Genomic DNA, 26,989 nt, shown 5'->3' on the forward strand with positions numbered 1-26,989 from the left:
CTACCACTTTTCCAGACGAAATAGTGGCACAAATGTTTCTGAAACTGCCCCCAGCCGAGCAACGACTGGTGGGTATGTATATGATCCAGCACCTCATTACCCTGTATGAGGGTCAACATTCTGATCCAGGCCCGTTACATGATATCCTGAACGAGTTACTCCAGTACAGATGGAGAGGTCTAGGTACCGATTTAATTAGTGTCATTCTAGAACAGCGCCACAAGTATAGAACGTTCCTGAACCCGCATTTTGTTCATGTCTCACCCCCAGAAAGTAAACCATTCTACATAGACAGACAGAATCCGCTACGAGAAGTCCACCCAGTCCAAGGGGCGGGTGGCGTAATGCAACGAGTGTTTGTATACACTCCGATATCAAAGATGGAACTTCTTGAAATGAAGAAATTAATCCCCTGTCATGACAAAGATCCAGCGGGGTTCCATAGAGAATTAAAAGACATGCTCCGTATGGGAGAATACACTTACCCAGATATCATTAAAATGTTAAAGGTCCTGTTACCCGCAGGGGTGTATGAAAAGTTAAAGGAAAAAGAATGGGAGGTGGGAGAGAAAAAGATCGATTGGGCAGCTCTAGAAGCTGAAGACAAGGCACGAGTACCAGGTACCGGTCTTGGAGATAAATGTAAAGAATTACCAGAATTATTGATTCAAGTTTTACCCAGATTATTGACAACTAGGAAAGAAGACTGGGATGCAATCTCAGCCTGTAAACAGAAACAAGATGAGGATATTAGTGATTTTTATTCTAGATTTGAGAAATGTTTCAGTATTAATAGTGGTCTCAAGACAAGTAGTGAGTCATACCCTCACCTTTTCGTTACCAAATTAGTCGAGAATTCAAGTCCACAAATTAAAAACCGAGTTTTGAAAGTCGAAAGCACCTGGCAAGCAAATACTCCGTCCCAGATGCTCCAGATGCTCCAGTACCACCAGAATAGAATCAGAGAAGAGCAAGAACACGAAAGAAAACGTATGAAAGACACGAAAATGAAAGTGCTAGTTGCACAATCTATTCCTCAAGACAGTCAGAAGAGAGGTCCGAATCAAGCCAGTCATCCTGCAGCTCCCGTTAAAGGGAACTGCAACTATTGTAAACAGCCAGGTCATTTTATAAACGAGTGTGCAGTTCTGAAACACAACATAGCTACTGGTAAGACTAAAGAAAGACCACGTCCGCCAAGACAAGAACAAGTTTCACAGACTCCTCAGTCACAGAATGCACAACAGACGGTTACAGCACCGCAGCCTATTGCTGCAACACAGCACGTTACATCGCAGATGTACCAGTATGCACAGTCCGAGTATCCAGAGTACCAGTCATATTCATGAAACAGCCTAGAGAAGGAGGTAGGCTTGCCTCTCATCGAGATACCTGTAGATCAAGAAGGTCCCTATGTTCACAGTCAAGTATTAGGGAAAGACAGAAAGTTTTTGATCGATACAGGGGCAAGTAGGACCACAATTAGTCATGCCGAAGTTCCAGGGGCTCCGCTCTCAGGCTCAAGAAATGTTTCCCTTGGATTTTCAGGAAAACCCATAGTTAATGAAATATCTAAGCCAGTTACTCTAGAAGTAGGTCCATTGTCCCGTACTACTGATCTGTTACTTACTAAGTCATGTCCAGAAAATCTATTAGGCATTAAGACATTGAAAGAATTAGGTGCAGTTATTTGCTGTTCCCCAGAGGGAATACGTCTGTTCCTACGTGACTTTAAGGGTCACTATGTATTACGAGATTTTGATTCAAGATTGTCTAATGTTCCGCAGCATTTATGGGCGCAAGGTCCAACTGATGTAGGTTACATGCAAATCACACCCTATCGTGTGACTCTCAAACCAGGTGTAGTGTTACCACGAATCAGGCAGTACAGATTGCCACCTGAGGCTGTAGCAGCCTTATCCAAAATTATTGACGAGCTCATGGCTCAAGGAGTAGTTGTAGAAACTGACTCCAATGTGTGTAATTCTCCGATCATTCCAGTCATGAAACGTACTGATCCAAATGCACCCCCAGTATATCGATTAGTGATTGATTTACGAGAGCTTAACAAATGTATTATTCCTCAGTACCCAGTTGTTCCAGACATTTCTTCCCTGTTAACAGCCATTGATTCCGAAGCCATGTTTTTCACTGTTATTGACCTCAAGAATGCATTTTTTAGTGTTCCAATTCATCCAGATAGCCAGTTTCTTTTCGGATTCTGTTTAAATGGAAGGAGCTATATGTTTACACGCGCTCCTCAAGGTTTCACAGAAAGCCCTAGTATTTACAGTCAAGCACTCAAGAGACAACTAGACAACATTCACATGCCAACTGACACTGCCCTGCTCCAGTATGTCGATGATCTACTGATCACAGCCCGTTCTGAACGTGACTGCGAGCGAGCATCACTTACAGTTCTGTATTTTCTAGCCGAGATGGGGCACAAGGTGTCACCTTCGAAGCTTCAATTCTGTGTCCAGCAAGTGGTATACTTAGGACACTTGCTGTCCAAGAGGGGTAGGCAGTTGACACCCGACCGTATCCAGTTAATAGCGAGTCTTCCCCAGCCAAGAACCCAGAAGGAGGTACGTGCCTTCATCGGCCTTACTTCCTATTGTAGACAATGGATTCCCCAGTATGCATTTCTAGCCAAGCCACTGATACAGTTAACGACACAGGAGGCAGCCGTATCGACTGTCCTCCCTTGGACATCTGACCATACACTTAGTTTCAACGAGTTAAAGAAAGCCCTATGTCAAGCTCCAGTTCTAGCTACACCGAACTACAGTAAGCCTTTTACACTTTTCGTTACTGAACGCGAAGGTACAGCATTATCTGTCCTCACACAAGATCAAGCAGGTCAATACAAGCCCTGTGCTTATTTTTCGAGCACATTAGATCCAGTCGCCCAGGCGTTGCCTGCGTGCCTCAAGTCAGTTGCAGCCACAGCACTAGCTATCAGACAAAGTGATTCTATAGTTTTAGGACATTCCCTGACAGTACAAGTTCCACATTCAGTAGAAGTTCTTTTAAACCGAACACAAACTCAGCACTTGACAATTGCACGTTTAACAGGTTATGAATTGACACTGTTCCAGCCACACATAGAAATTAGACGCTGCAACGTCCTGAATCCTGCTACACTGTTACCATCAGTTAGTTCAAATCCAGACACACATGATTGTGTGGAAGTAGTTAACATTACGACAAAGCCAAGACAAGACCTGACAGACATTCCGTTACCAGATCCTGACCTGACACTTTATGTGGATGGTTCATGTATGAGAACTAGTACAGGAGAACTAGTCGCCGCGTATGCAGTGACTACTGACACTGAAGTTATTGAAACACACCGTATTGATACTCTGTCCGCTCAAGCAGCAGAGCTAGTTGCTCTGACACAAGCCTGTATACATGCCAAGAACCTGAAGGTTAATGTTTACACAGATTCACGTTACGCATTCGGAGTTGTACACGACTTCGGAGTGCTCTGGCAGGAGAGAGGTTTTATGACTTCTCATGGAACCAAGATTCAGCATGGTCTCCTTATTCAAGCCCTGTTAGATGCCATACATTTACCGACATCTATTGCTATCATGAAGTGCAAAGCACATACGAAAGTTACTGACATTATTTCCCAAGGTAATGATTTAGCAGACCGCACAGCCAAGCTTACAGCACAGACTCCAGACATTTCAGTCAATCTGACACATACTCCAGATCCGATTACATGCATGACAGTTAAGGACCCTACACAAGATGTCATAGATATCCAGTCACATGCTACTCCCGATGAAATCAAGAAATGGTCTGTACAAGGAGGGGTCCAGACAGATCAAGGATGGTTAACGAAGGGTAGAGCCACATGGTTTCTCCCCGATTCTATGGTTCAAGTCATTATCAATACCGCACATAGTCCAGCACATTTAGGAGAAAAAGCTATGTTAGACAGTATCCAGACCATTTGGTTCAACAAGCATTTACGAGCTGCAGCCAAGCAGAAAGTCCGTACCTGTATGATATGTTGTCAGTTTAATCCAGGTAAAAGTGTTCCGGTGGAACAAGGTGGTTTCCAGCCCCCTGACCACCCTTTTGAGGTCCTCCAGATGGATTATATTCAAATGGAGCGATGTCGAGGTTTCAAGTATATCCTTGTAGTTGTATGCGCCTTGTCCAGATGGACAGAAGCATATCCAGTCCCAGATTACACAGCCGCGACCACTGCCAAGCAGTTGGTTCGTGAATTCTTCCCTAGATATGGACTCCCTAGAGTCGTATATTCTGATAACGGCCAGCCATTCTCATCTGAACTCATGAGACACGTTTCCCTGTTGTTAGGGTACCAGTGGAAGTTCCATTGTGTACGCCATCCAGAAGCAGCTGGACTAGTCGAAAGGCATAATCAGACTCTGAAAATCCGTATAGCAAAAGTATGTAAAGACAAGGGTGTGGATTGGTTAGTAGCTTTGCCAGTCGCTCTGTTTTACATGCGTATGGTCGCACATTCCAGATCAGGTCTGTCCCCGTATGAGGTCGTTTTCGGCCGCCCCCCTAACATGTGGGGTACTCCTAGACCCCGAAGTATTACCGATGTTTCATGTAATATGTTGACAGATTACCTAGCTTCCTTGATGTCTGCCCTCAACTCATGTCGTTCACAGGTTGCCGCCGCATTTCCAGACAATACTGAGGTGGCACCGCACGAGATCGTTCCAGGGTCCCTTGTGATGATCAGAAATTTTGACAGATCAAGTCCGCTGGAACCACGTTGGAAGGAGCCACGTCAGGTCCTCTTGACCACCCGAACTGCCGTCAAGTTGGAAGGCAGGAAGGGGTGGGTCCACCTTTCTCATGTAAAACTTTTCAAAGGACCGAAACCAGTCTTTAAAAACATTTCCAAGAACATTTCCCAGGATTTGAAGGATTGCCAGAACATTGTTTTAAAGGACTGTCCCGCACAAGACATTGTTACATTCCCTCCCTTGTTAGAGAAAACTCCGCAACAGGAGTATAAGCAAAAGCTCAGGTCTAATAAGTCAGCCAGTTTGATTGTATAAGTCCTCCCCTAGGTGAAACGGTTAGACTGTTTCTGACATGTATAAAATAGACCCCCATAGTGAGAGAGTCAGTCAAAGCTCAATCAAATGTATCGTTTTTCTGAGTTTCGTATTATTCATCAGCATAATGATTTCCTGCACCAGCTATGCTTTCTATCTGTGTTTTTCAGTTCCTCATGTAAATATGTCTGCTCATGCTACAGTAGAGCACATGTTTGGTGATCTGCCTCCTCACGAATATGCATACCGCCTCGCTATGCGTAATAACACATTTATCCGTATGTTACATTATTCACACCAGACCAGCAATGCCACTAATTGTTGGGTGTGTGGTCGACTCCCCCCTTTCCAGACACCGAAGGGAGTTCTGCCACTCTTTCCTTATCCATTCTCACACAATGGTTCGTGTGGAGCATGGTCCACGTTAACGTCATCCTCAACAGATATGTCTTTTCTTAACAGTACATGTTTCCCAGACAAGCAAGGTTTCCCCCACAGAACAGGTTTAGATTTAGAAAATGAAGTATATAATTTAGGAAATTATTCGTCGAATTTCATGGTTCTGAATGTTCAGTCTGATACTACTCCAGACTCACCCGCTATTTCAGTACTACCAGTCAAAGGCGAATTATGTGTCCGTAGTTATGGTTCTGTACATATAGGTCATAGTGAATGTACTACTGTTATCCAGTATAGTGACAGTGGGAAATCTATTTTCAAAGCTTCACGTCATTCTTATTTTATTTGTGGTCAAACTGCATATGTCCGTCTGCCCCTCGATTGGGAGGGAACCTGTTACATTGCTTTCCTACTGCCACCTGTTTTTTTAGCCCCACCTGACTATCATAGGAATTCTTTCTTAGTACACACTAGACACAAGAGAAATCTCCCGATTGTCGATTATACTGAAACTGCCGCAGAGCAATTCATTGATATAGATAAAGGTGTTTTCCCTTATTTAGGTACAGTTGTAAATAGTAAGCTTATTCGTAGGTTAACAAGAACCCTTGAAGCAGTAGTAGATGAGACTGCCTCCGCTCTAGGTAACTTAACTGAAGAGCAATCCTTTATGAGAATTGTCGTTTTACAGAATCGTCTCGTCCTTGACGTCATACTGGCCGATAGGGGCGGGGCCTGTAGAATTCTCGGATCCAGTTGTTGTATTTTCATTCCAAATAACGCGCCGTCTGTTTATTCAGCTATAACCAGACTCCATAAAATTGCCCATCTGTTACACCAAGATCCAGGCACCTGGACATGGTCCGGTTGGTTCTGGAATATAATTTCCGCATGGGGATGGAAAGTCCTGTCCTTCTTAGGTATTGCAGTAGCGATCATATTTAGCTGCTGCCTCTGTATACAATGTGGCCCTGCGATTTGCAGCATGTGTGCTACCTCTTGTATTCCTAGTCCCAAGCCCCGTTCTAAATCTCGTTCCAAGACAATTCGAGACGAGCAAATGGTACTGTATGAAATGATAGACGGTATCATGAATATTGATGTTTCCTGATGGAAACGTAGTGACAAGGAGGGAATGTGGAAAAGTAAATTTTGCCATGTTCTGTGTCCCTACGCCTCATCCACCATGTGTTATGTGTGCATGATCAATATGCATATGTTATTCCCCATTTCTGATTAAAGACGCAATTACAGTTGTGTCCACCTCTAGTATGTTAGTTTCCAGTCCTCGTGAATACTACGAATATCAGGCCTATGTAAGTAATGTTGCCACGTTTCTCAGTGTGCACGTTATTCAATTATAAAGTCTCCGTTTCCAGGCCTCAAAAGGGCCCGGACCACAGATTCAGCTCCTGTCTCCTGAAAGCCTCGCTGAGGAGCGATACAGCCCCCACCTGTATCCCCGACCCTTCACTTACTTCCTGCCTTGCAGTGCCCGGTGCACCCCGGCTCTGCCTCTGAGTCTGCCAAAAGTATGTTATAGTTCCAGCTATCAGTTCAGTCCTCCTCCTCTGCATTCCTAAGCTACTGAACTGCATCAATAGTTTCCGTCATTGTCTAGCCTTCTCGTCTCCATGTTAGAGAAATACTGTATTTAATGGTCATTTAATATTCTTCACGCACTACATGTAGAATAATGCATGGTCCAGTCTTAGAATCAAGTTAGCCTCTCCCCTCATGACTTCTAGTTTATATCAACATGTTCCCTAAACATTAGATACCAGATAGGGTTTAGGTACATGTCGCTCCGACCCTCCAGACTCTAGTCTCTGCTCCTAGCCCAGAGTTCGTAGCCCCCAGCTTCTCCTAGTAACACGTCATTGCTAGTTTCCGCGCACCATTAGGTTAGAGGTCCCGGCTCCTTAGGTAGCCCCATCCTATGTGTCCGCCCATTCAGGACATATTCTGTTACGTTTTTGCATCACATGTCTAAGTAAACTCCCAGTTACACCCCTTATTTCTGTTATCTCTCGCGACTGCTACGCGTCACGCCTTCTACTCCACCTACTGTTACGCCTACTGCAATGTAATGCTATGTGTTTGCGCTATGTATATAAGTCAATGTTTTGTTATTGAATGTTAGCGCGCTCATCCCAGACCAAGCCCCGGCAGCTGCTGGGCCCCAGTTGTCCTGCTGGGCCCTGTCATTCTGTTCCTATGCAGGTTGTCCTGATCCTGTCCTTATGCTGTAATAAACCTGCAGAAACTCCTACTACCTCGAATCTTGACTCTTATTTATTGAGCTATCTGTTATGCTATAAGTCTAGTCAAAAATAGGGTATTATTTATTTATTTACCACAAGAGCTTGGCGGGATCCTTTACCTCCCACAAGACAACAATGGATTGCTTTATTATTGGGGACTTTCAACCTTGAAAAGGGCATATATGCTAGGAAAGGTAAAAGGGCAAGAAGATTGGGTATGAAAATATGGGAACCAGTTTACCATTGGAAAGAGAGACTAAATGTAAACCGTGGATGAATTAATAATATTTTGTTTTTCCCTCTTATGTGTTTTTTTTTCGGTTGTACGAAGGGAAAAAGATTTGTTTAATGTTATACAGTATCTCTTGATAGTAATTTTTTGTTTACTTAATTTCTGCATATATATTATGTATTTTGTGTAGGTTGTGTATGTTGTGTATGTTGTGTGCCAAGAAAATTTTTTGTTTTATCTTACAATAAAAATATTTTTAAAAAAAATAAAAAATAAAATAAAATGCTGTTCCCCATAGAGTGCTACAAAAATGTAGAGAAATTTAGAAATAACAATGGTAACCTTGCAAAATAATTTTCTGGCGCCCCGGTAGTACTGCGCAACTTCCTATTTGTGCAAAAAATATAAAGAAGCGTATAAATATTTCACAAAACCTATTACCACTTTAGTAAAGTGTTAATAGCCCGTGCAAAAATAACAAACCCATTACTTACCTATATCCGAAGGCGTAACACAGAACACGGGCAAAGCACACTTAAAAACAACATGCCTACCTTTCACTTTTGTCAAATCAGTCATTAGGCAATCAGCTGATAATTTGGCATCACTATGTACCGTAGTTGTACAGCAAAATACACCCATATTTCTCAAAAATACAGCGCAAACAGATCTCCCAAAGTTTAAATAAATTAAACTTACAAAATAGTTACACTCCTTACCTGCTCTACCCAAATGAAGCATCTACACACCATAATATCTAATCCAGCCAAGTCTTAATCAAATCCAAATGATGGATTACACAATAATTATGCAAAATCCATTGAATTTAACCACCTTTTGGGACCCCCACTACATTCACATATTATAGTATATATTTTGACAAGAAAACATGTACATCTTTGGACACACTTTAACACCACACACTTTAATTTACACACTCCACTTTACGCCACTACACTATCATCATCATCATCATCAAATAACTGTATTTCGTCTTTTTAGACCATAGAAGTACATCAAATATAATATAACACATTACCATCCAAATCTTAGCGATAGCATTCTTTGTCACAGTGGATTGGGCGGAAGACGTCACAGTTGGCCCAGATTCGTCCTATATTTACATTTAAAAGCAATAAATTCATAATACAATAAATATTATAAAATATTTAAGCAGTTAAAATCTCTAAAATAAAAAAGAATTTATACATAAAAGCTTGGAATCAGGCACCTCAAGATTGCTGATTGGCAATAACAAGTAATCTCTAATTGACCCTCAAGATTAAATATTTAGAAAAAATTCATCGCTGGGTTAATTTTTAACAATTGAAATATTTAAAACAAATTATGTCTAATAGTACAAAAAATAAAAGATATAGCAGTTTCAAACCCTTTTTAGCTCTAATGACCATCACACCGGCGACAAATCTAGATACACAAAAAAACACTAGTTGTGAGGTATCAGGCTCCAATAGACATTCTGCCTCTCTGCAGTGCCTTACTTTCAAGGCAATGCAGAGTGGTTAAATCATCTTTTTCTCGGAGTGTCATTTAAGGGACAGAAGAAACAAATATGTGCATCATCTTCCTTGACTTCAATTAAATATTTACAAAAATTGCATTTTCATAATCTTGATCTTTACGATTACTAACCCATTTTGATTTCTTATCATTTGTTTGTAGAACCCCGTATCTAAATTTCAGGTACAATGATTTGGCAATTTTTTGGCATATCTCGTCCATCAGTGGTTCAAATTGGGGTATATATTTGAGCAAGAGGAATGATGTAGTTAAGGATCCTAAACTGGAATCATGCTGAAAAGTGCTGCTCATATAATTCCAGAAGGATAACTTGACAACCTTACTACATGCCATAGTCAAGTCTGAGGGTACATCCCAATAATGTGATAGTCCAATTTTTTTAAACCAGATCGAAACGTGGTAAAACCACGGAATGGCTTTCAGAAGACCAAAACTCATTATCTCTTGCAATCCCCTTTTATAATGTACAAGCTCCACCGTTTACCAAATTCTTACCCAAAATAGGAGGGGGGTAATACAGCAAGACTATCAGTACGCTTTAGATGGAGGTAGAGTATTACCGGAAGTATCGGGGTTCTGTTGGGTAAAGACAGTAACTTACGAATAAATTTATTTTCTCCAATTTCAAAGTTACGTTTGCAGTATGGTCCTCAAAGTTCTGCCCCATACAAGACAGCTGACTGAGCCTTAAATTTAAAAAACTCAATGGCTGGAGAGACAGCCTTAGAGGTGCTCCCTCCATGCTTCTTTGTAATTGGAGTACAATTTTGGATCAGAAGTAGTCTATTTTTTTCCAATTGCGGCTTCCAAGTCAATTTTGAGTCAAGTGTGATACCTAAATAATTAAAACTATGTACATATTCTAATCTTTGGCCATTTAGCTCTAAATTCTTTTTAAAGGATTTACGTGAATTAATAGACATATATTTGGTTTTGCTGGGATTGATTTCAAGTCCCTTATTAGTGCAGTACGAATGGAATTAGTTCAGCAGGTTTTGAAGGCCACTGGGGGTTTGCGAAATTAAGATAGTATCATCTGCAAAAAGTAATGCAGATATCACTTCTCCTCCCAGATTGGGGGGGGGAGTCATTTTTACTGCCTTCCAGGAAGCTTGGGATGTCATTTACAACAGTGTAAACAAGGTGGGCGCCAACACACAACCTTGTCATACCCCCCATTTCACTGGCATCTCCCTGGTAAGTTCTCCCCTTGACCCCCATCGCACTTTGGCATAGTTCCCTTTGTGTAGCCTAATTATCTGCACAAGCAGTTCGATTGGTACCCCTAAGTCTCTCAGGCAGCCCCAAAGGCTGCTCCTGGGTACCAAATCGAACGCAGCCCTCAAGTCTGCAAATGCACTATATAGGCTGCCTTGCCTTAGGGTTATGTATTTCCAGCACAAACATAAAAACCTGAAGACTTGGTCAATGGTACTGGTCTTCTTTCTAAACCCAGCTTGGAATTTTGAGAGTAAATCCACATCTTCTATCCAGGTCGATAAACGAAAAAAAAGTGCCTGGCAAATAATTTCTGCGGGATATGAATCAGACTAATGGGGCGATAGTTCGCCGGATCATGTCTGTTTCCCTTTTTAAAAATTTGACTATTTCCGTCCCCTTTCACGTGTTTGGAATTGGTTCAAAATTTGCTATCGCATTACAAAGATGGTCATTACAAAAACCCCAAATATTCAAGTCATGTTTTAAAAGATCACCAGGTATTTTATCTGGTCCTGGGACTTTACCCGATTTAACTGACTCCAACATTAAAATCGTTTCACTTAACGGAAAATTCAGATTGGCTGCCTTTGCTCTATTGATCATATCCTCTGATAATTCAAAACAATCACCGTTGGATTCAGAATTTAGTGCAGAAAAATGGTCCACCCATGTATTTTCATCGAGAAATAGGTCTCTTTGTATTTTCCGTACCCTATTACCTTTGGCCATCAAATTCCAAAATCCGGCCTGGTCCTTAGCTTTAGCCGCAAAAATTAAGTCTGCCCAGATCTCCTCATCCCATAACCTCTTTGCAACTCCTAAAGTCTGTTTGTAAATGCACCTTTTTTCCCTTATCTTATCTATTTCTTCACTCTGAATAATAGCCTTAATTAACTCTTGCTTGGCTATTCGGCAATCCCTATTATACCAAGGGTTGCCACAATCCATCCTCTCTGTTTCGCCTAACTTCCTCCGTTTAGGCGTTTTGCTTAGTACTGGTCCTAGGGCACTTACTAGCATACCATGCAGATCAGTCATCTTTATTTGGTCTTTTTTACTTTCTAAAAAAAAGGTGCAATGGTGTCTGCAAAGGTTAAATAGATACTGGCCAGTGCTTTTTTATTCCCCAAAATGTGTGGTAATTTTACAGCTCGGTTATTTCTCTTTAGTATGATTTCATCATCCAAGCTGCCGGTCTCTGCAGAGCCAAGTTGGGATAGGAAAAAAAATTCTTGTGTAACCGACAGCCTCAGGGGTCGGTGGTCGCTCTCTATTCTGAGATCTATTTTAAGATCAACCAAATAGCTCCATCGTCCCAATGACACTAGAACATAATCTATGTTACTACGCGATTTACCTCTACTGAACGTGTATGCATTGAGTCTGTCAGATGGGAGACGCCCATTACAGGCTCTAAGGCTATGGGACATTATCAACCTCAATAATTGTATCACAGCTACTGTGCACTTGACCTCTTTATTACTTTCCATCTCTGGAATATTATAAGCCTGGTCTTCCGCCTCCAACAGATTACCAAAACCCGCTACAGGCTCAAAATTGGAATTAAAGTCACCTCCTACTATGATATTTGCTCTATGCCCCAATGAATCAAGAATGAGGTCCAACTGACTTATTACTGGTGACTCACGGTGTGCGGGGCAAGGTCTATTGTAGATGTTAAACAAATGTACGACCCCGCCATCTTTAGCCATCAATTTAAGACCCAATATATCTGGGGACAGTACATCCAGAGATGAAATAGTGATTTCCAAAGAAACCCGGATCCAAATCACTAATCCTCCCAACTGTCTTCCCTTTACTGAGGGCCTCGCCCCCCCCCCCCCAAAAAGTTTTAAAACCGACTCTGTGAGGTATATCTAAGAGCCAGGTCTCTTGCAGAAGTATCACATAACTGGCCTCTATATAATCATTCCATGTTGGATCCAAAATATTCCGTTGTAAGCCTGCTATGTTCCATGATACAACATGCAGCTTCAATGAATTGCTAGGGTTCCTGGGTCGCACTAGATCGTTTCCCAAAATCTCAGTATTTAAAGTTGGGTCACTACTGTCCAACATATGGAATGGGGAAACATCGATTTTTACTTCCAGTTGGTCTCAGAGATCTTCTGCCATCAGTAGGGGTGGTGCTTCGCCCCTAGAAACTCTTTGTCCATATGACTGGGAATCCACCACCATTCGTGGTTCCAGTACAAAACTTCGTTCCAAACAATCATCCTCCCTATGCACTATTGGTATTTCCAGCTCAGAATGTAAAGACTTTGTATGTCAATCCAAATCCTCAAGGGTTGATAGGGTCTCGAAACAATAATTCAATGATATCTTTGGGTCGGAATTACTTATATTTCCTCTCTCCATCGGTCTGTAAAAATAACCCAACGGTAAGACACTAATGCTGGTATTCCCCAGATCAGTCACCTCTTTAGTGGCCAAAATAGCCCTGATCATATGTGGCCGCCTAAAATTCACTACCACACAATCCCCTCTTATGCTCTTCCTGGATTCTCCCACCCAACCTACCCTACGAACCATCAGAACGTCAGCTCCTCTCATTCGGTTAAAGTGCCTAAACTTTGCTAGCCAATTGATCACCTTATTTTTCAGGTTCAATCAGTTCTCTTTCTGGTCCCTCCTAAGCGCCAGTACACCTGCTAAAATTAGCGTATAGGGGCATGATGGAGGTGGCAACTTTAAAACATTTTCATTAGGAGTTAGATCTGTGCCTTTCGGGCTATATACTAATGATTTATCTACTTGGCCCCCTCGTCTATCGCAAACTGGGACAGGATATGTTTTACCTCCTAGTTCCTGGTGTGACACACTACTAACTCCTACCTCTGACCCCATTGATACTACTCTGTTGCCTATTATTGGCCTATTGTGTGAACTAGGTCTTTTCCTGTCCTTATCGCGACATATAATTATCTCTGGTTCGAGCGGGGTAGGCCTGCTCACTGCTTGTGCACTAACATTTGATAAATCTCCTTCCCTAATGGTGCGGGCACTAGATGAATAGCTACCAAAACTCAGTTGTCCCATAGTATTTTCCAATAGACCCAACTTCTCTTCCAGCGGCTTTAGAATCTCACTAATGTGGTCCACTAGATCAGATAGTATGCCTTCCTTGGCAGTATCCAGGGATCTCTTCATAATATATACGAGATCCCCAAGGTAGTTTGCTGGAAGGGAGTAATTCTGTTCACCATGTGGCTCTGTCTGGGTTGATACACTCTTTACAAAAATGTTCTTGGGTTCCATGCTAAATTTTGATTTCCCTCCTTCTACAGAACCCACAGCGACCCTGGTCCTAGCCTTCCTGGGGGCTGGAGCTTTCTTTTTTGCACCCTTGGTATCTATTTTTTCACCATTGCCAGATTTTGGTTCCTTAATCTAGTTCCCATTGGTGAGCTAGTTATATCATCAATCCCTATAGAGTCGGACCGGTTAGAGCAATTAAGAGCCAGTCCATCCTCCTTCTCTACAACTAGGGATACCAGCGGGGAAATGTGTGGTGTACCAGAGAGCCTAGGTGAGCACCTGTGTATGTGCTGGTTCGAGGGACAATCTCCTTTTCGGCAATTAGAATTTCGTGATTTAATAGAGATTCTGCCCTAATGATGAATGCGTCTAAAGTGGCAGCTGGCCCCTTAGGTTTACTCATCGTGCTTTCCCTTTAAGACAGGAAAAAGAAATAACCATAAGAAGGGTGAAAATAAGCAAGCCCTGCAACAAGGATTACAATAGTGGGAATGGAGTTCGAACACTCAAGTGATTAAAGCTTACCAAAGTATTACATTTCCAATTAAAAAAATCCAAATGTCAGAGGGGTGGCCCAGTCCAGTCTCTGCCAGGCTATGACGGGCACTCTCGCGCTGCGTGGGTCCACCCGCAAATTTAAGCGCCTCCTGGCGCTGATTAGTGACGCAATCTTCCTGCGCCACCGGGGACTTGGGGGCTTTGCAGTACCCTCCTTACAGGCGCAATCACAATGGCGAGGGCAGCTGCGGCAAAGGCCGCGAAAACAGCAGCAGTCCCCCACCTGTGGCAGTAGGCACCAACCGGACAGTAAAGAGCACTCCAGAGCAGGTGAGAGGTAGAATATCAGCGCGTCCCGCGCTGCGTGGGTCCACCCACAAATGTAAGCGCCTCCTGGCGCTGATCAGTGACACGATCTTCCTGCGCCACCGGGGACTTTTGGGATTTGGAGCAGATGAGAGGTAGAATATCAGCGGGTCCCTACACTATCTACGTTCTTAGTTTACGCCACTCCACTATTCAGAATTTACAGAATGCTGCTTCACTTTATGGCACGACAATACACACTACTACATTGTATGCTAATCCACTGTATGTTACTCCACTCTACTCGACACAACTTGACTGTACTCTATTGCAATGTACACCACTATACTCTATGCTATTAAACTGTTTCCCAATGTGTTCTATTACACTTTTGTGTCTGCCAGTTTACTGGATACCCCTAAACTGTACTGCTAGAAACTCAACGCTATTCTACTGTCCCCTTCTCCAATTTACACTATTCCACTATGGCCCACTTGATGATATACTACTGGAGTGATGCTATTCCAGTGTTTACTACTACACTCTATGCCACTCCATTGTTCTAAAATGCAGTATTCGCCACTGCACTGTACCACAATCAACTGTATGCTATCTATTTCTTTTTACAAAGTACATTCTGCACCACTCCACTAAACTACATTTCACTGTACATGACTTCAGTATACACTTGTATAATTAATGTTATTGCGTTGTTTGCCACTGTACTGTACCATACCCCACTATACAGCATTCAACTGTACGTCTAAAGAGTTAACCCCACTAAGGCAACTTAGTAGCGGCACCCCCCCCCCCCCCCAAGCGCCTTGAGACCCTACGGGTAGGTAGTGCGCTCTACAAATGCCTTGATTGATTGATTGATTGATTATACTAAACAGTACTAAATTCTATGGTACCTCACTCTATCACACTATAGTGTATAATATTCCACTATACCCTATTCTACTGTCCCATATTGCACATGGCCTCTCTGTAGTCTACAGTATACTGCTTGGCATCCCTGCACTGTACGGCACTCCAATATACGCCAATTCATTTTACACAATTTAACTTTACAACACTAAACTGTACCACGCTCCACTTTACATTAGCCCCCTGTACACCACTAAACTGTACCCCACTTCACCCTATAGCACTGCAGTATACCCAACTTCAGTGTATGCTATTTCAATTCATGCCACTCTTCTGTAACACACTCCACTGTACACAATATTCCAATATAAGTGCCTAAACTGGACAACACTCCAGTGTCTAGCACTACACAACGCCACTACAGTGTATGCGAATGCACTCTGCAATATTTACAGGATGTTAATCCACCTTACCACACTCCACTGTCTGCTATCACACTGTACACCACTGCAGTGTGCACCACTACTCTCTACACCACGCCAACAAATGCTACTCTGTTGTATCAGAGTTCACTGTATGCCACTCCACTGTATGCTTCTCAATCATACACTACTCCACTATACCTCAGTACACTTTACTCCACTGCACAATACCATAGTACACTTTACAGTACTACTCGCCACTCTATTGTACTGCACTCCACTTAATAAAACTCCACTCAATTAAACTGGACAAATATTACAAAATTGTTACTAACATTGTGACCCTCACGGATAAGTAGCGCGCTTTACAAGTACTCTGATTGATTGATTGATTGATTGTAAAACCATTGCAAATTTATAAAGCAAACCAAAGGTTACACATAAGTTATAGTTAGGAAAACTTTATTTAGGTTTGGTATACAAAGCCAAATTAAGCTCCACAAGCATCATTAATTCTACAGTTATAGTTATCTCTTAATTTTATGGTGGATGCTCCACTTACATGCTTATTTCTATCTTATTTGTGCCAACCGCACCTTAAACTACACACCCATAACAAATTCATAACATATACTGATCTGTTGAAATTATAATGTACGCACCACTTTCATATTAGTGTAAGTCATACTTATAACTCACATTTATCCTTATGCACCACCTTTAAATTAATATCACTCATGCACTTCCATACGCATTTTTTTCACGTCACTCGCCACACTATGTTAACTATAACTCACCCCTTCTCCATGTACTACCTATTATACCCTTGTCTGTTGTCTAAGTTATAGCATGTGAAATTTTTGCATCAAATAAAAGACTTATGAGATCACAAATGATAATATTAGCCACAACACAGTTTCAAGATACAGTGGCGAGTTATAGTTAATGTAGTGTGGCGAGTGAGGTCACAAGACAGTGTACGGAAGTGCGTGTGCTGTGTGCTCTAAACATTTAAATGGTGTTCAATTCTGCACTACCAGCAATCTGCAAACCTAGAACTTCTAGTCAGCTTGAAGCCTGCCTTTTTTTCTTTCTATTGACACGAACTGGAGTAGTTAATCACACACAGCATTTGACATATTCCTTTATTACAGACTAAGAGAAGCGTGCATACCACATCCCTGCTCCTCTTACAACATTTACCCCACAAGAGAAATCGATGGCTGCACTGTCTCTTAAGAAACTGGGGCCAGATGTAGGTAGCCAAATACCGGTCGGTAGCGGCCGATTTCGGCCGTTACCGACCGGTATTTGGCTTTCGACATGTAGGTGGCTCGGAATTTACAGAATCGGTATATTTACCGATTCGATAAATTTACCACTTCGGTATTTTTCCGAATCGGTAAATATACCGATTCTGTTAATCCATATGTAGATGGCACAGTTTGCAGTGCCACAGGCCCTTAGGATTTCTTATTTTACCACCCAATCCTATTGGGTGGTAAAATACCGAATCCCAGTGTACATGCACATCTGTGCATGTACACCTACGCCATGTGACACACAGACATGCCCTTAGGGCATGTATGTGTGCCACATGGCACACAAGCCTGCAATTGGGGTACTACAGGGTGTCAAAGTGACACCCCGTCCCCCCTGCCAGGATTCGGTATTTACCGATTCTGTAAATACCGAATCGGTATTTCCCATTGATTCCTATGGGCTTCAAGGCCCATAGGAATCAATGGGAAATACCGATTCGGTATTTACAGAATCGATAAATACCGAATCTTACAGATTCGGTAATTGAAAAATAAAAATTACCTACATCTGCCTACTTCCAATTTACCTACTCTTAAATACCGAATCGGTATGATTCGGTATTTAAGAGTAGGTAAATCGGAATTACCTACATCTGGCCCCTGGTCTCCGGAGTGTAAAAAGACATGCAATGTGCAGCAGCACTGTGGCACGCCATGGCGAAGCGACAATGGCTTTTAGACCTTGATACACCCTTTACGGAGGCACAATGTTCAAACAGCTGTAAGTTACTGAGGGCACTTTTGCCCAATCACAGACTACTACGGAAACACTTAAGTCCTACACATGATTTATGATATCCTTTTCTTCCTACATTGCACGGGTTTACATGAGGATGCACATTGCTACAGAAGCCCCGTTCTGAGCTCCGACTATAGACGCCCTGGGGCACACTTATGAGCCCCTATGTCACTTTTGCGCCACCGGTGCGTCACTTTTTGTGACGCACCAGAGGCGTAAAAAATGCGCCATGTTGCGCCATATTTACGAAGTGACGCATCTACCTAGATGCGTCTTCTATGAGATTTCGCTGCGCCACTTCTAGAACGCCAATGCATTAAAACCTTACCGGCGTAAGGGTGACGCAGGCCCTTTCACATGGGGCTTGCCCCATGTGAAAGGAACATTGCTGGGTTGCGTCAGGTTTCTGACACAACTCCAGCAATGCACCACTTTTTGCGCTGGCAGGTACGTCAGTTTTACTGACATATCTTTCCTTCCTTGTGACATGATGCGTCATATTATAAATATGACGCATCATTGGTGTCGAAGGAGGGCGCACTGAGAAGTGGCGCATCGCTGCTTTCACGCAGCGATGCGCCACTTCTCATAAATGAGTCCTCCAGTGTGGCACTGCCCGCAAATCCGCGACTTCTAAGCACCACCATTGATACTGTCATCTGGCATGGTTGGCCGGGAAATTCTACAGCTGGTTGAAGTCGCTCTATTGGAATATGTGAAAGATTTACCATGATTCATATTTACTACATTTAAACTCACAAGCAACAGACGGTGAGACAGTCATATGGGCGAGTTGGCGCCTTTGAAAAGACCACCAAAACTGAGATGAACTCAAGTGAAGTGGACCTGCATATGGTCTTGCTACTTTCTTTCCATTCCCCCATTCCTCCCACCCCATATTATTACAACACGTTATGGTCTTCAGAAGGACACGAGGTGAGGTGCAAAGCAACATTATAATGCTGTATATGATAGAGCTGTCGAGGCATAGTTCAATGGCTGCATATAAATACCGCCTGTAACCTCTTAGAAATCGAATGCCTTACTGTGGGTTTGGGGTGTTTGTTGGTACCAGTATGAACGGTATGAATGATATAAAATGTCACAAATAAAAGTTTTAAAAAGAATAACGCCCAGCTTAAAAAAAAATTATAACACATACCTTTTAATTGCCGCCCCCAGATACAAGCACTGTATCAACAAAAGGGGCTCCCGCCCTCACACAAGCCCACGCATACTATCAACAAGTGAAGGACCCACCCTTTCACAGGTCCTGATCGGCAGTGCGATGGCACCCATTCTCTCAAGGGTGTCAGTGGGTGTTATTAAAAAGGAGGAATCCACCCTCTGACCCCACTGTGTGTCAAAAAGGGTGACCACGTTTTGGCAAGCCCCATATGTATCAATCCAGAGGGGCACATGCTGACAATAAGCTCTATGCTTCACCTTAGAGGGAGGCTGGTGGAGCAGGTACCGCCTACCAGAAAGTCACACACGGGGTTGTACACATTGCTTGAGCACATTGCTTTTCATAACCATCTTGTCCCTCCTCTCCCTACCCCCCTCTCCCCCCTCTAGGCAGCTGCGGAGATGCCTGAGCCTCAAGGTCATCACTAAAATCCTGGGAAAGACACTAAAGAAGCACATCTTTAAGGAGCACCTGCAGGTGAGTATTGGCAGGAGGAAGTGTGCTTGAGGACCGTCAGGTGAGCACAAACAGAGCGCCTGGAAGCGTGTACGGACCATTGAGGGTGACCACACAGAGACAGATGAGTGGGAGCAGAGGCAGGTGAGCGTGAGCAAGGAAAGGTCACGTGATCATCAAAGACTGAATAAGAATTGCCATATGACGGCGAGCGAGCAAGAGTATCTGCACGTGATCATGTAGAAGTGAGTGAGAGAATCCAACTCAGGTGTGGTCATATAATGATGTGTGCGCGTGCGTGGTGACAGGGAGCAGACAAGGACTGTGCATCTCTGGCTCCTTAGAATGGGCTACTCCTGGCCATGGCTTTCTATTATTATTATTAGGATTGTTTATTATTGTACAGTAAATTGAAACCATTAGAATACAGGAAGGCGAATATGTTGATAGCCATAGTGTGCTCAAACATACAACAACATTAGCATTGTCCAGGACGGTGAAAAGTACATTTAAATTTAAATATTAAAAAAGAATTGACACCCTGGGCTCAAATACGAAAGCTAAAAGTATATAAATCACAGAATGCTCTTTTTCAAGCGTTTGTATATATTGTTCACTGATGTCTGACCTTTCTAATGCAGCAGAAACTGCTGTCATGAATTCAATAAAGCTCCCTGATACTTCCGGGTGATTGCAATTTATACAGAAAGTAATTGCTTGATACAACTGTGAATGTTATGCTAAGTAAAAATCTCGTTTAACCATTTCTTGCACAAAGACAGCAACATTAAGCCGGCAAACACTATGTGAGAGAGCATTTCCATTTAATATCCACAGAGTCTGCATTAAGTATCTAATGTAGGCCTTTCTAATGTAAGCCTTTTCCATGCTGAGTAAAAGTCCAACGGTGGCAAAATGCTGTGGCGGAAAAGCAACTTGTTATAGATGTACAGTAAAGAACGCATTTAGGAACGGCTGCTCTACTATTGTTGGGGACTCTGAGATTACCGAATATACCTAGCGAGGAGGCGGAACTTATGGAGCGGAAAATAGAAATACAGGAAGTCAGAGCCGCCGTTAAATCAATGGCCCGGAATAAAACACCTGGAACTGACAGCTTACCGGTTGAATTTTATTCTATATATGTTGAAGTGCTAGGACTGCGTCTGGTGGAACGCTATATTCTAGCGAAGCAATGGGCGAGACTCCCTGAGGCCATGAGGGAAGCTTTGATTGTGCCTCTATTAAAGCCTGGAAAACTGGCTTTCAATAAAACGGCCTACAGACCGTTAACAATGCCTAATTTGAATTCTAAGATCCTGATCAAAATATTGGCCACCCGACTTCTCCCATACATGACGACCCTGATTCATTAGGACCAAGCGGGGGTTATACCAGGCCGTAACACGGCCCTCAATATTCAGAGGCTCTTACGAATATTGGAAGCAGATTCATAAAAAGTAAAGATGAAGGCGCCATTTTGGCAGTAGATATAGAAAAGGCCTTTGACAGCCTAGAGGGGCTCTGTAGCTTTAGAGTGATGCGACGGTTCGGACTGGGCGCTGGCTTTGCAGAATGGATGGCTCTATTACATGCAGAGTCTTGGGCTAGAGTACAAACCCGGGGAATGATTTGGACAGCTATCAGGTGAGCAGAGGTACTAGTCAGGGCTGCCCCTTATCGCCCCAACTATTTTCCCTGGCCATGGAGCCTCTTGCTGCTCGGGCCAGAACTGGGACTCGATAGCGGGATATGGAGGTAATGGGTGGGCACCACCATTTTGCGTTATACGCTGATGACCTTCTGCTTTTTCTCCAGACCGTGGGGGAGGATTTTGAAGTGCAAGAGAACTCCTTGCACACCTTGGAGGAGTATCAGGATTATTAGTTAACTAGAAAAAATCCTGTCTCTTCCCTATGGCGGCAGGTAGAGATAAACCAGCCGCGGTGAGTGAAGTGATATGGGAATCTAGATGCCTCCGGTACTTAGTGGTAAAAATCTACCACAACCTGGTGGGTGACCATCCCCCTCAGTGATGGGTAGAGTCACCCTTTTGAAAATGGTGACCTTGCCCAGATTATTATACCTCTTTGGGGTACTCCCGGTGTGGATTCTGGCTGGAATATTTGACACCTTACAATCACTGATAACAGCCTTTATTTGGGGTTTTGAGAGACGTAGGGTGGCGCTAACCATCCTTTAAAGACCTAGGATGGCAGGCTTCCAGGCTTTGAGGGTTACTATTTATCTGCACATCTGTAGTGGCTCACACAGTGGGTGGCTGGGAGTGTCTGCAGGACAAACCACCTGGACTCTGCTGTGCCAAGCCTGCGTCTTTTGTCCCACATCGTGTTGAGGTTACCCACTCCAGGGGTGAGGGTTACCTCAGAGTTTTGAGTGCTTCGCAAGTGCTGGATCAGAAGCTTACAAAAGCTGAAAACTAGGCTCCCATAAGCCCCAGAAAGTCAGTTGGAATTTATTTTGGAACTTTCTCATGGGGGGACTGGCGCGGGTTGAGGGAATGGATGGAGACCGGAGTAACAACCCTCGGTGCGCTCTATGCAGACGGTTCCCTGCTACAATTTGAAGACTTTCGAGAGTGATATGATTTACCACAGGGTCATTTTTTGTTACATAGAGACCTAGCTGCAGCAATTCATAAACACTGGGGGACAGGCCTTGTTGAACCTTCACTTTCGGGAGGGTGTCAATACCTGGTTGCCTCTTGTGGGACGTATAAGGCAGTTACTTGTTTGTACCGCCAACTTCGCGATGAGGAGTTACCCACCCTTAATACTCTGTGACTTTGATGGGAGGGAGAACTAGAGGTTCCTATTGAAGAAAAAGTATGGAATGACTTGGTGGAGCATTCCCCTAAAGTCTCTAGAAATGCATGGTTCCAATGAATTAACTTCTATGTACTCCACAGGGCATACCTTATACCTGAAGGGAAAAATAGATACTTCCTGATAGGCACTGCTAAAAGCCCACTCTGCGAGGAGATAGGGGCCGAATTTCTGCATACGTTTTGGAGCTGCCCAGAACTGGGAGGTTTTTGGGGGGCAGTAACAGATACCTTAGCAGAGGTGACTGAGAGGGAGGTTACCTGCACACTGGCGCATTGTCTGTTGCATTGGTTCCCACACACCTCTAAGACCAAAGTGACCAGCAGTTTCCAGGACCAAGCACTCATATTAGCTAAGAGGGAGGTTATAAGGCATTGGAAATCAAATAAGGAGCCCTCAATTGAGGGGTGGAAAAGAAAGGTCATACGTTAGGTGGATCGTGAAGGGGCCATACAACTGAGAGGGCATGGGAAGCTTTGGTGACAAGCTGAAACACCCAGATGCCTCCTCCTCTGAGGAGACACCAGATACCCCCTGAGATTGTATATGACACATCCACCTGCTAGGAGGAATCCCTCTCTTTAGCCAGGCAGATTCCCTGGGGTGGGAGGCCGGAGGGGGGTCTAAAAGCTTAGACAATGTGCATTGCATAGGTCGCTAACCTCCATTATTAGTTTGTACCATTTCCTATGTTGAAAGTTACAGACTGACTCAATCACGGCACGCCCAAGGGGAGGAGGGAGCGGAGACTCCCCCCTTTCCTCTTGGACCCTACACCAACAACCTGCGGAGTCCCTCAGGGGTGCTCCCTCAGCCCGATGCTCTTCAACGTCTACATGGCTCCACTCGCCCCCATCGTCAAAACTTACCTACTCAGCATTGTGTCATACGCAGACGACACCCTACTCATCCTCTCCATATCCAACAAACCCAACACCAACAGACACAAATTTCGAGAAGGCATGGAAGCCGTCGCCAAATGGATGAAAAACAGTTGCCTACAACTAAACACCAACAAGACAGAAGTACTCATCATGGGCCCAAACCCCAACGCCTGGAATGACACCTGGTGGCCCCCCACCCTCGGAAAACGGATCACGCATGCAACCTGGGAATCATTTTGGACTCCGAGCTCAAAATGGACTGCCAAATCAACTCAGTCTCGTCCTCCTGCTTCCACACCCTCCGCCTCTTACGTAAGACCTTCAAATGGATCCTCCTTGAACTCAGATATACTGTCACTCACACCCTGATCACCTGCAGACTCGACTATGGCAACGCACTCTACGCCAGAATAAACAAAAACCTCACCCGCAAACTACAGAACATCCAGAACGCAGCCGCAAGACTGGTCCTCAACCTGCCAAAACATTGCCATGTCTCCCAGCACCTGCGCACACTCCAATTGCTTCCCATCGAGGCAAGTGTCATCTTCAAGATGCTCACCCACGCACACAAGACCCTCCACGACACCAGATCAGCATACCTGAACAGCTGACTCAAATTCAACGCACCCCAAAGGACCCTACGATCAGCCCAGCTCTCCTACGCTGTGGTCCCACGCACCGCCAGGAAAAACAGATCGGGAGTCCGCTCCTTCTCCTTCCCCGTGGCCATGGCCTGGAACGCCCTTCAACTCCACCTCAGACAGACAACATCGCTTCCCATCTTCGTAAGAGACCTCAAGACCTGGCTTTTCAACAGACCTCCTCCTTAATGGACTGGAACCTGCAAACCTCGCACCCCCAGCTCATTTAGACCCTTACGGGTGAGTAGCCGCGCTTAAAAAATGCTTGATTGATTGATTGACTGTTTTCGGGTTACCCCATTGTCAAGAGAACTCGTGAAAAGGTCTGCCATGTTGTCGGGCATTGGTCTCTTGCTGTTGAAGGGTGCTGTGTCCTGGTTCCGGAGGCAGAACGGGGCCTGGAGTTCTATTCAACTCTGTTCCTGGTCCCAAAGCCCGATGGTTCCTTCCACCCGATTCTGTATTTCAAGTTTTTGAACAAATTGGTGCGGCTGGATCCTTTTCGGATTGTTACATTGCAACTGTCATTCTCCTCATCCAAAAGGGCGATTTTCTGATAGATACATCTGCCAGTGGATTCCTCACCTTGTGAATATCCCCTTGCGTCAGCAACATTCGGAAATTCTTTTTGTAGCTTCGCGCCGACGTGGACGATGTCACAGAGGCACGGCATCACGCCCGCGACTCCAATGACGTCACCGACACCATAATAGGCCCACGCCGGCGTGATGACGTCAGTTCCCTTTTTTCCACGTCATCGACGCTAACGGTTTCTTGGGATCTTATATTGAGCTGATAGTAACTTTGTTACTATTGTGAACTTTTGTTCTGTTTCTGTTTGGAGTGCTGTCTTCCATCGAAGATGTCATCGAAGAAGACAGGTTTTAAGCCATGCGACTCGTGTGCCAGGATGATGTCCATTACTGATCCTCATGGTGACTGTTTATGGTGTCTAGGCTCGGATCACGACGTCAAGGGTTGTCGTTCCTGTTCGAAGATGAACCCAAAGGCTCTTTGAGAATGAGAGGCGAAACTCCTTCTTGCCAAAATTAAGGGTAAGGATAACAAGAGGACTTCGAGGTCAAGATCAAGACGATCGAGGTCAAAGTCGAAGTCAAAGACAAGGTCGCGGTCAAGGTCGAGGTCGAGGTCGGAGTCGACTTCGAGGTCGGCTTCGGGGCATGCTTCGGGTTCCTTGAAGAAGAAGCATAAGAGGAAGAAGCACAGTTTGAGACACCATTCCGGCAGGGAGTCGGACTCGAAAAAGAAGTCATCTTCTCGAAGACATCATAAGGGCATGATATCTCCCTCTCCGGCTCGTAAGCCTGAAGGTGAGGCCTTGCCTTTGCAGTCTCGGGATCCAACACCGAATCCGGAATCGAATCCGTCTCCGGAGCCATAGCAGTCTTCGGTGCATGATGAAGAGGAAGTTGAAGCTCCTCAGGGTTCGGCGACTCCGGTACACCAACCCAAGGAACAAGTGGAACAGAAGGAGTCGAATCCGGTACAGCCTCTTCAGGGGCAACCAGTGGGTTCGTACCCTCAGTTTCCTGGTCCAGGTCAGGACCCTTCGCATTTTCTTAACGCCATGTATGGCGTATATGCGAGAGCAATGTACCCCTCTGGTGCACCGGCTGGTCCCATGGGTCCATTGTCATTTAATCTGGGCGTGCCTCAAGCTTATGCTCCGGCACCTTTCTTGCCGTTTATGCCTTCGCCTATTCCACCGTGGCATAGCTCGGCTCCACCGAGGTCATCGACTCCGCACATGGCGTCGCCGGTTCCGGAGTGACTTCGGGATCAAAATCGAGGTTTGACGCCGGTTCCAGCTTCCCATTCGAAGGCGGCTCCAGCTCCTCATTCGACGCCGGCTCCGACTCTGTCGGAGTCTTTACCGGATCCGACGACGTCGATTCGGATAGATTTGTCGAGGCGTAGAGCGCAGCGTCTTATGGAGGAGAGGAATTATGAGGAACCTGAGGTTGAAGAAGGCGAACTTCAGGATCGGGAGGATTACTTTGAAGAGTTACAGGATGCAAGTGGTTTGGAACTTTCACCGGAATGGGAGTTGCCCGCTGTATCTGATACTCCTTCTAAGGATGTGGCTCCTTACCAGGTGGTGATTAAGAAAGCTGCAGATCTCTTAAATTTGACTTTACCATTTGTGGAGTACAAGTCTAACATCCTTACGGAGGTTCTCCACTCTCCGTCCTCTGTGGTTGAGCCAACTCTGCCATTTACTGAGGCTCTAACTGAATCTATATTGGAAGTCTGGAAGAGGCCTCTTACTGCTCCTGCGGTGTCAAAATCAGTTGCAAGACGCTGTAGGGTGGCACCTGGAGATCCTGAATTCTTGTCTATTCATCCTCTGCCAGAGAGTTTGGTGGTCCAGGCTGCTTGCTCAGAGAAATTGGCAGGTGCTTTTCCCCAGGTTCCTGGAGATAAATATTCTAAAAAGCAAGATCAAAATGTGAAAAAGGTGTTTTCGTCAAGAAGTATGGCCCTTAAATCCACAAATGCTACTTGTCTGCTAGGCAGATATGTTCATGCTTTGATGGACACAGTGAAGCAGTTAACATCTAGGCTTCCTGAGGAGGATAGGAAGAACTTTAGTGAAGTGGTATCTGACACACAGGCTGCAGCTTGTCAGGTCATACAAAGTGGTATGGACACGGCGGATTCAGTGGCTAGGATCATGGGGTTTTCAATTGCCACTAGAAGAGCTGCTTGGTTAAAGACTTCTGAGTTTTCAGCTGATGTTCAGGCTGCTCTGATGGATTTGCCTTTTGATGGCACAGGCCTTTTCGGGAAGAAAG

General features: G+C 44.2%; 1 protein-coding gene across 13 annotated transcripts in view; it reads left to right on the forward strand.

The window, feature by feature from the left end:
• The window catches only part of FAM178B (family with sequence similarity 178 member B), a 2,777,737-nt gene that overhangs the window by 2,436,336 nt on the left and 314,412 nt on the right, over positions 1-26,989 (forward strand). For all 13 annotated transcript variants that reach the window (XM_078666947.1, XM_078666951.1, XM_078666950.1 and 10 more), the window contains one exon: positions 19,733-19,820. In XM_078666947.1, coding sequence (XP_078523073.1) covers positions 19,733-19,820 — 88 coding nt within the window. The remainder of the gene's footprint in view (positions 1-19,732; positions 19,821-26,989) is intronic.

The sequence above is a fragment of the Lissotriton helveticus genome, chromosome 11 (genome assembly GCF_964261635.1).
Source record: "Lissotriton helveticus chromosome 11, aLisHel1.1, whole genome shotgun sequence".
Taxonomy (NCBI): Eukaryota; Metazoa; Chordata; class Amphibia; order Caudata; family Salamandridae; genus Lissotriton; species Lissotriton helveticus.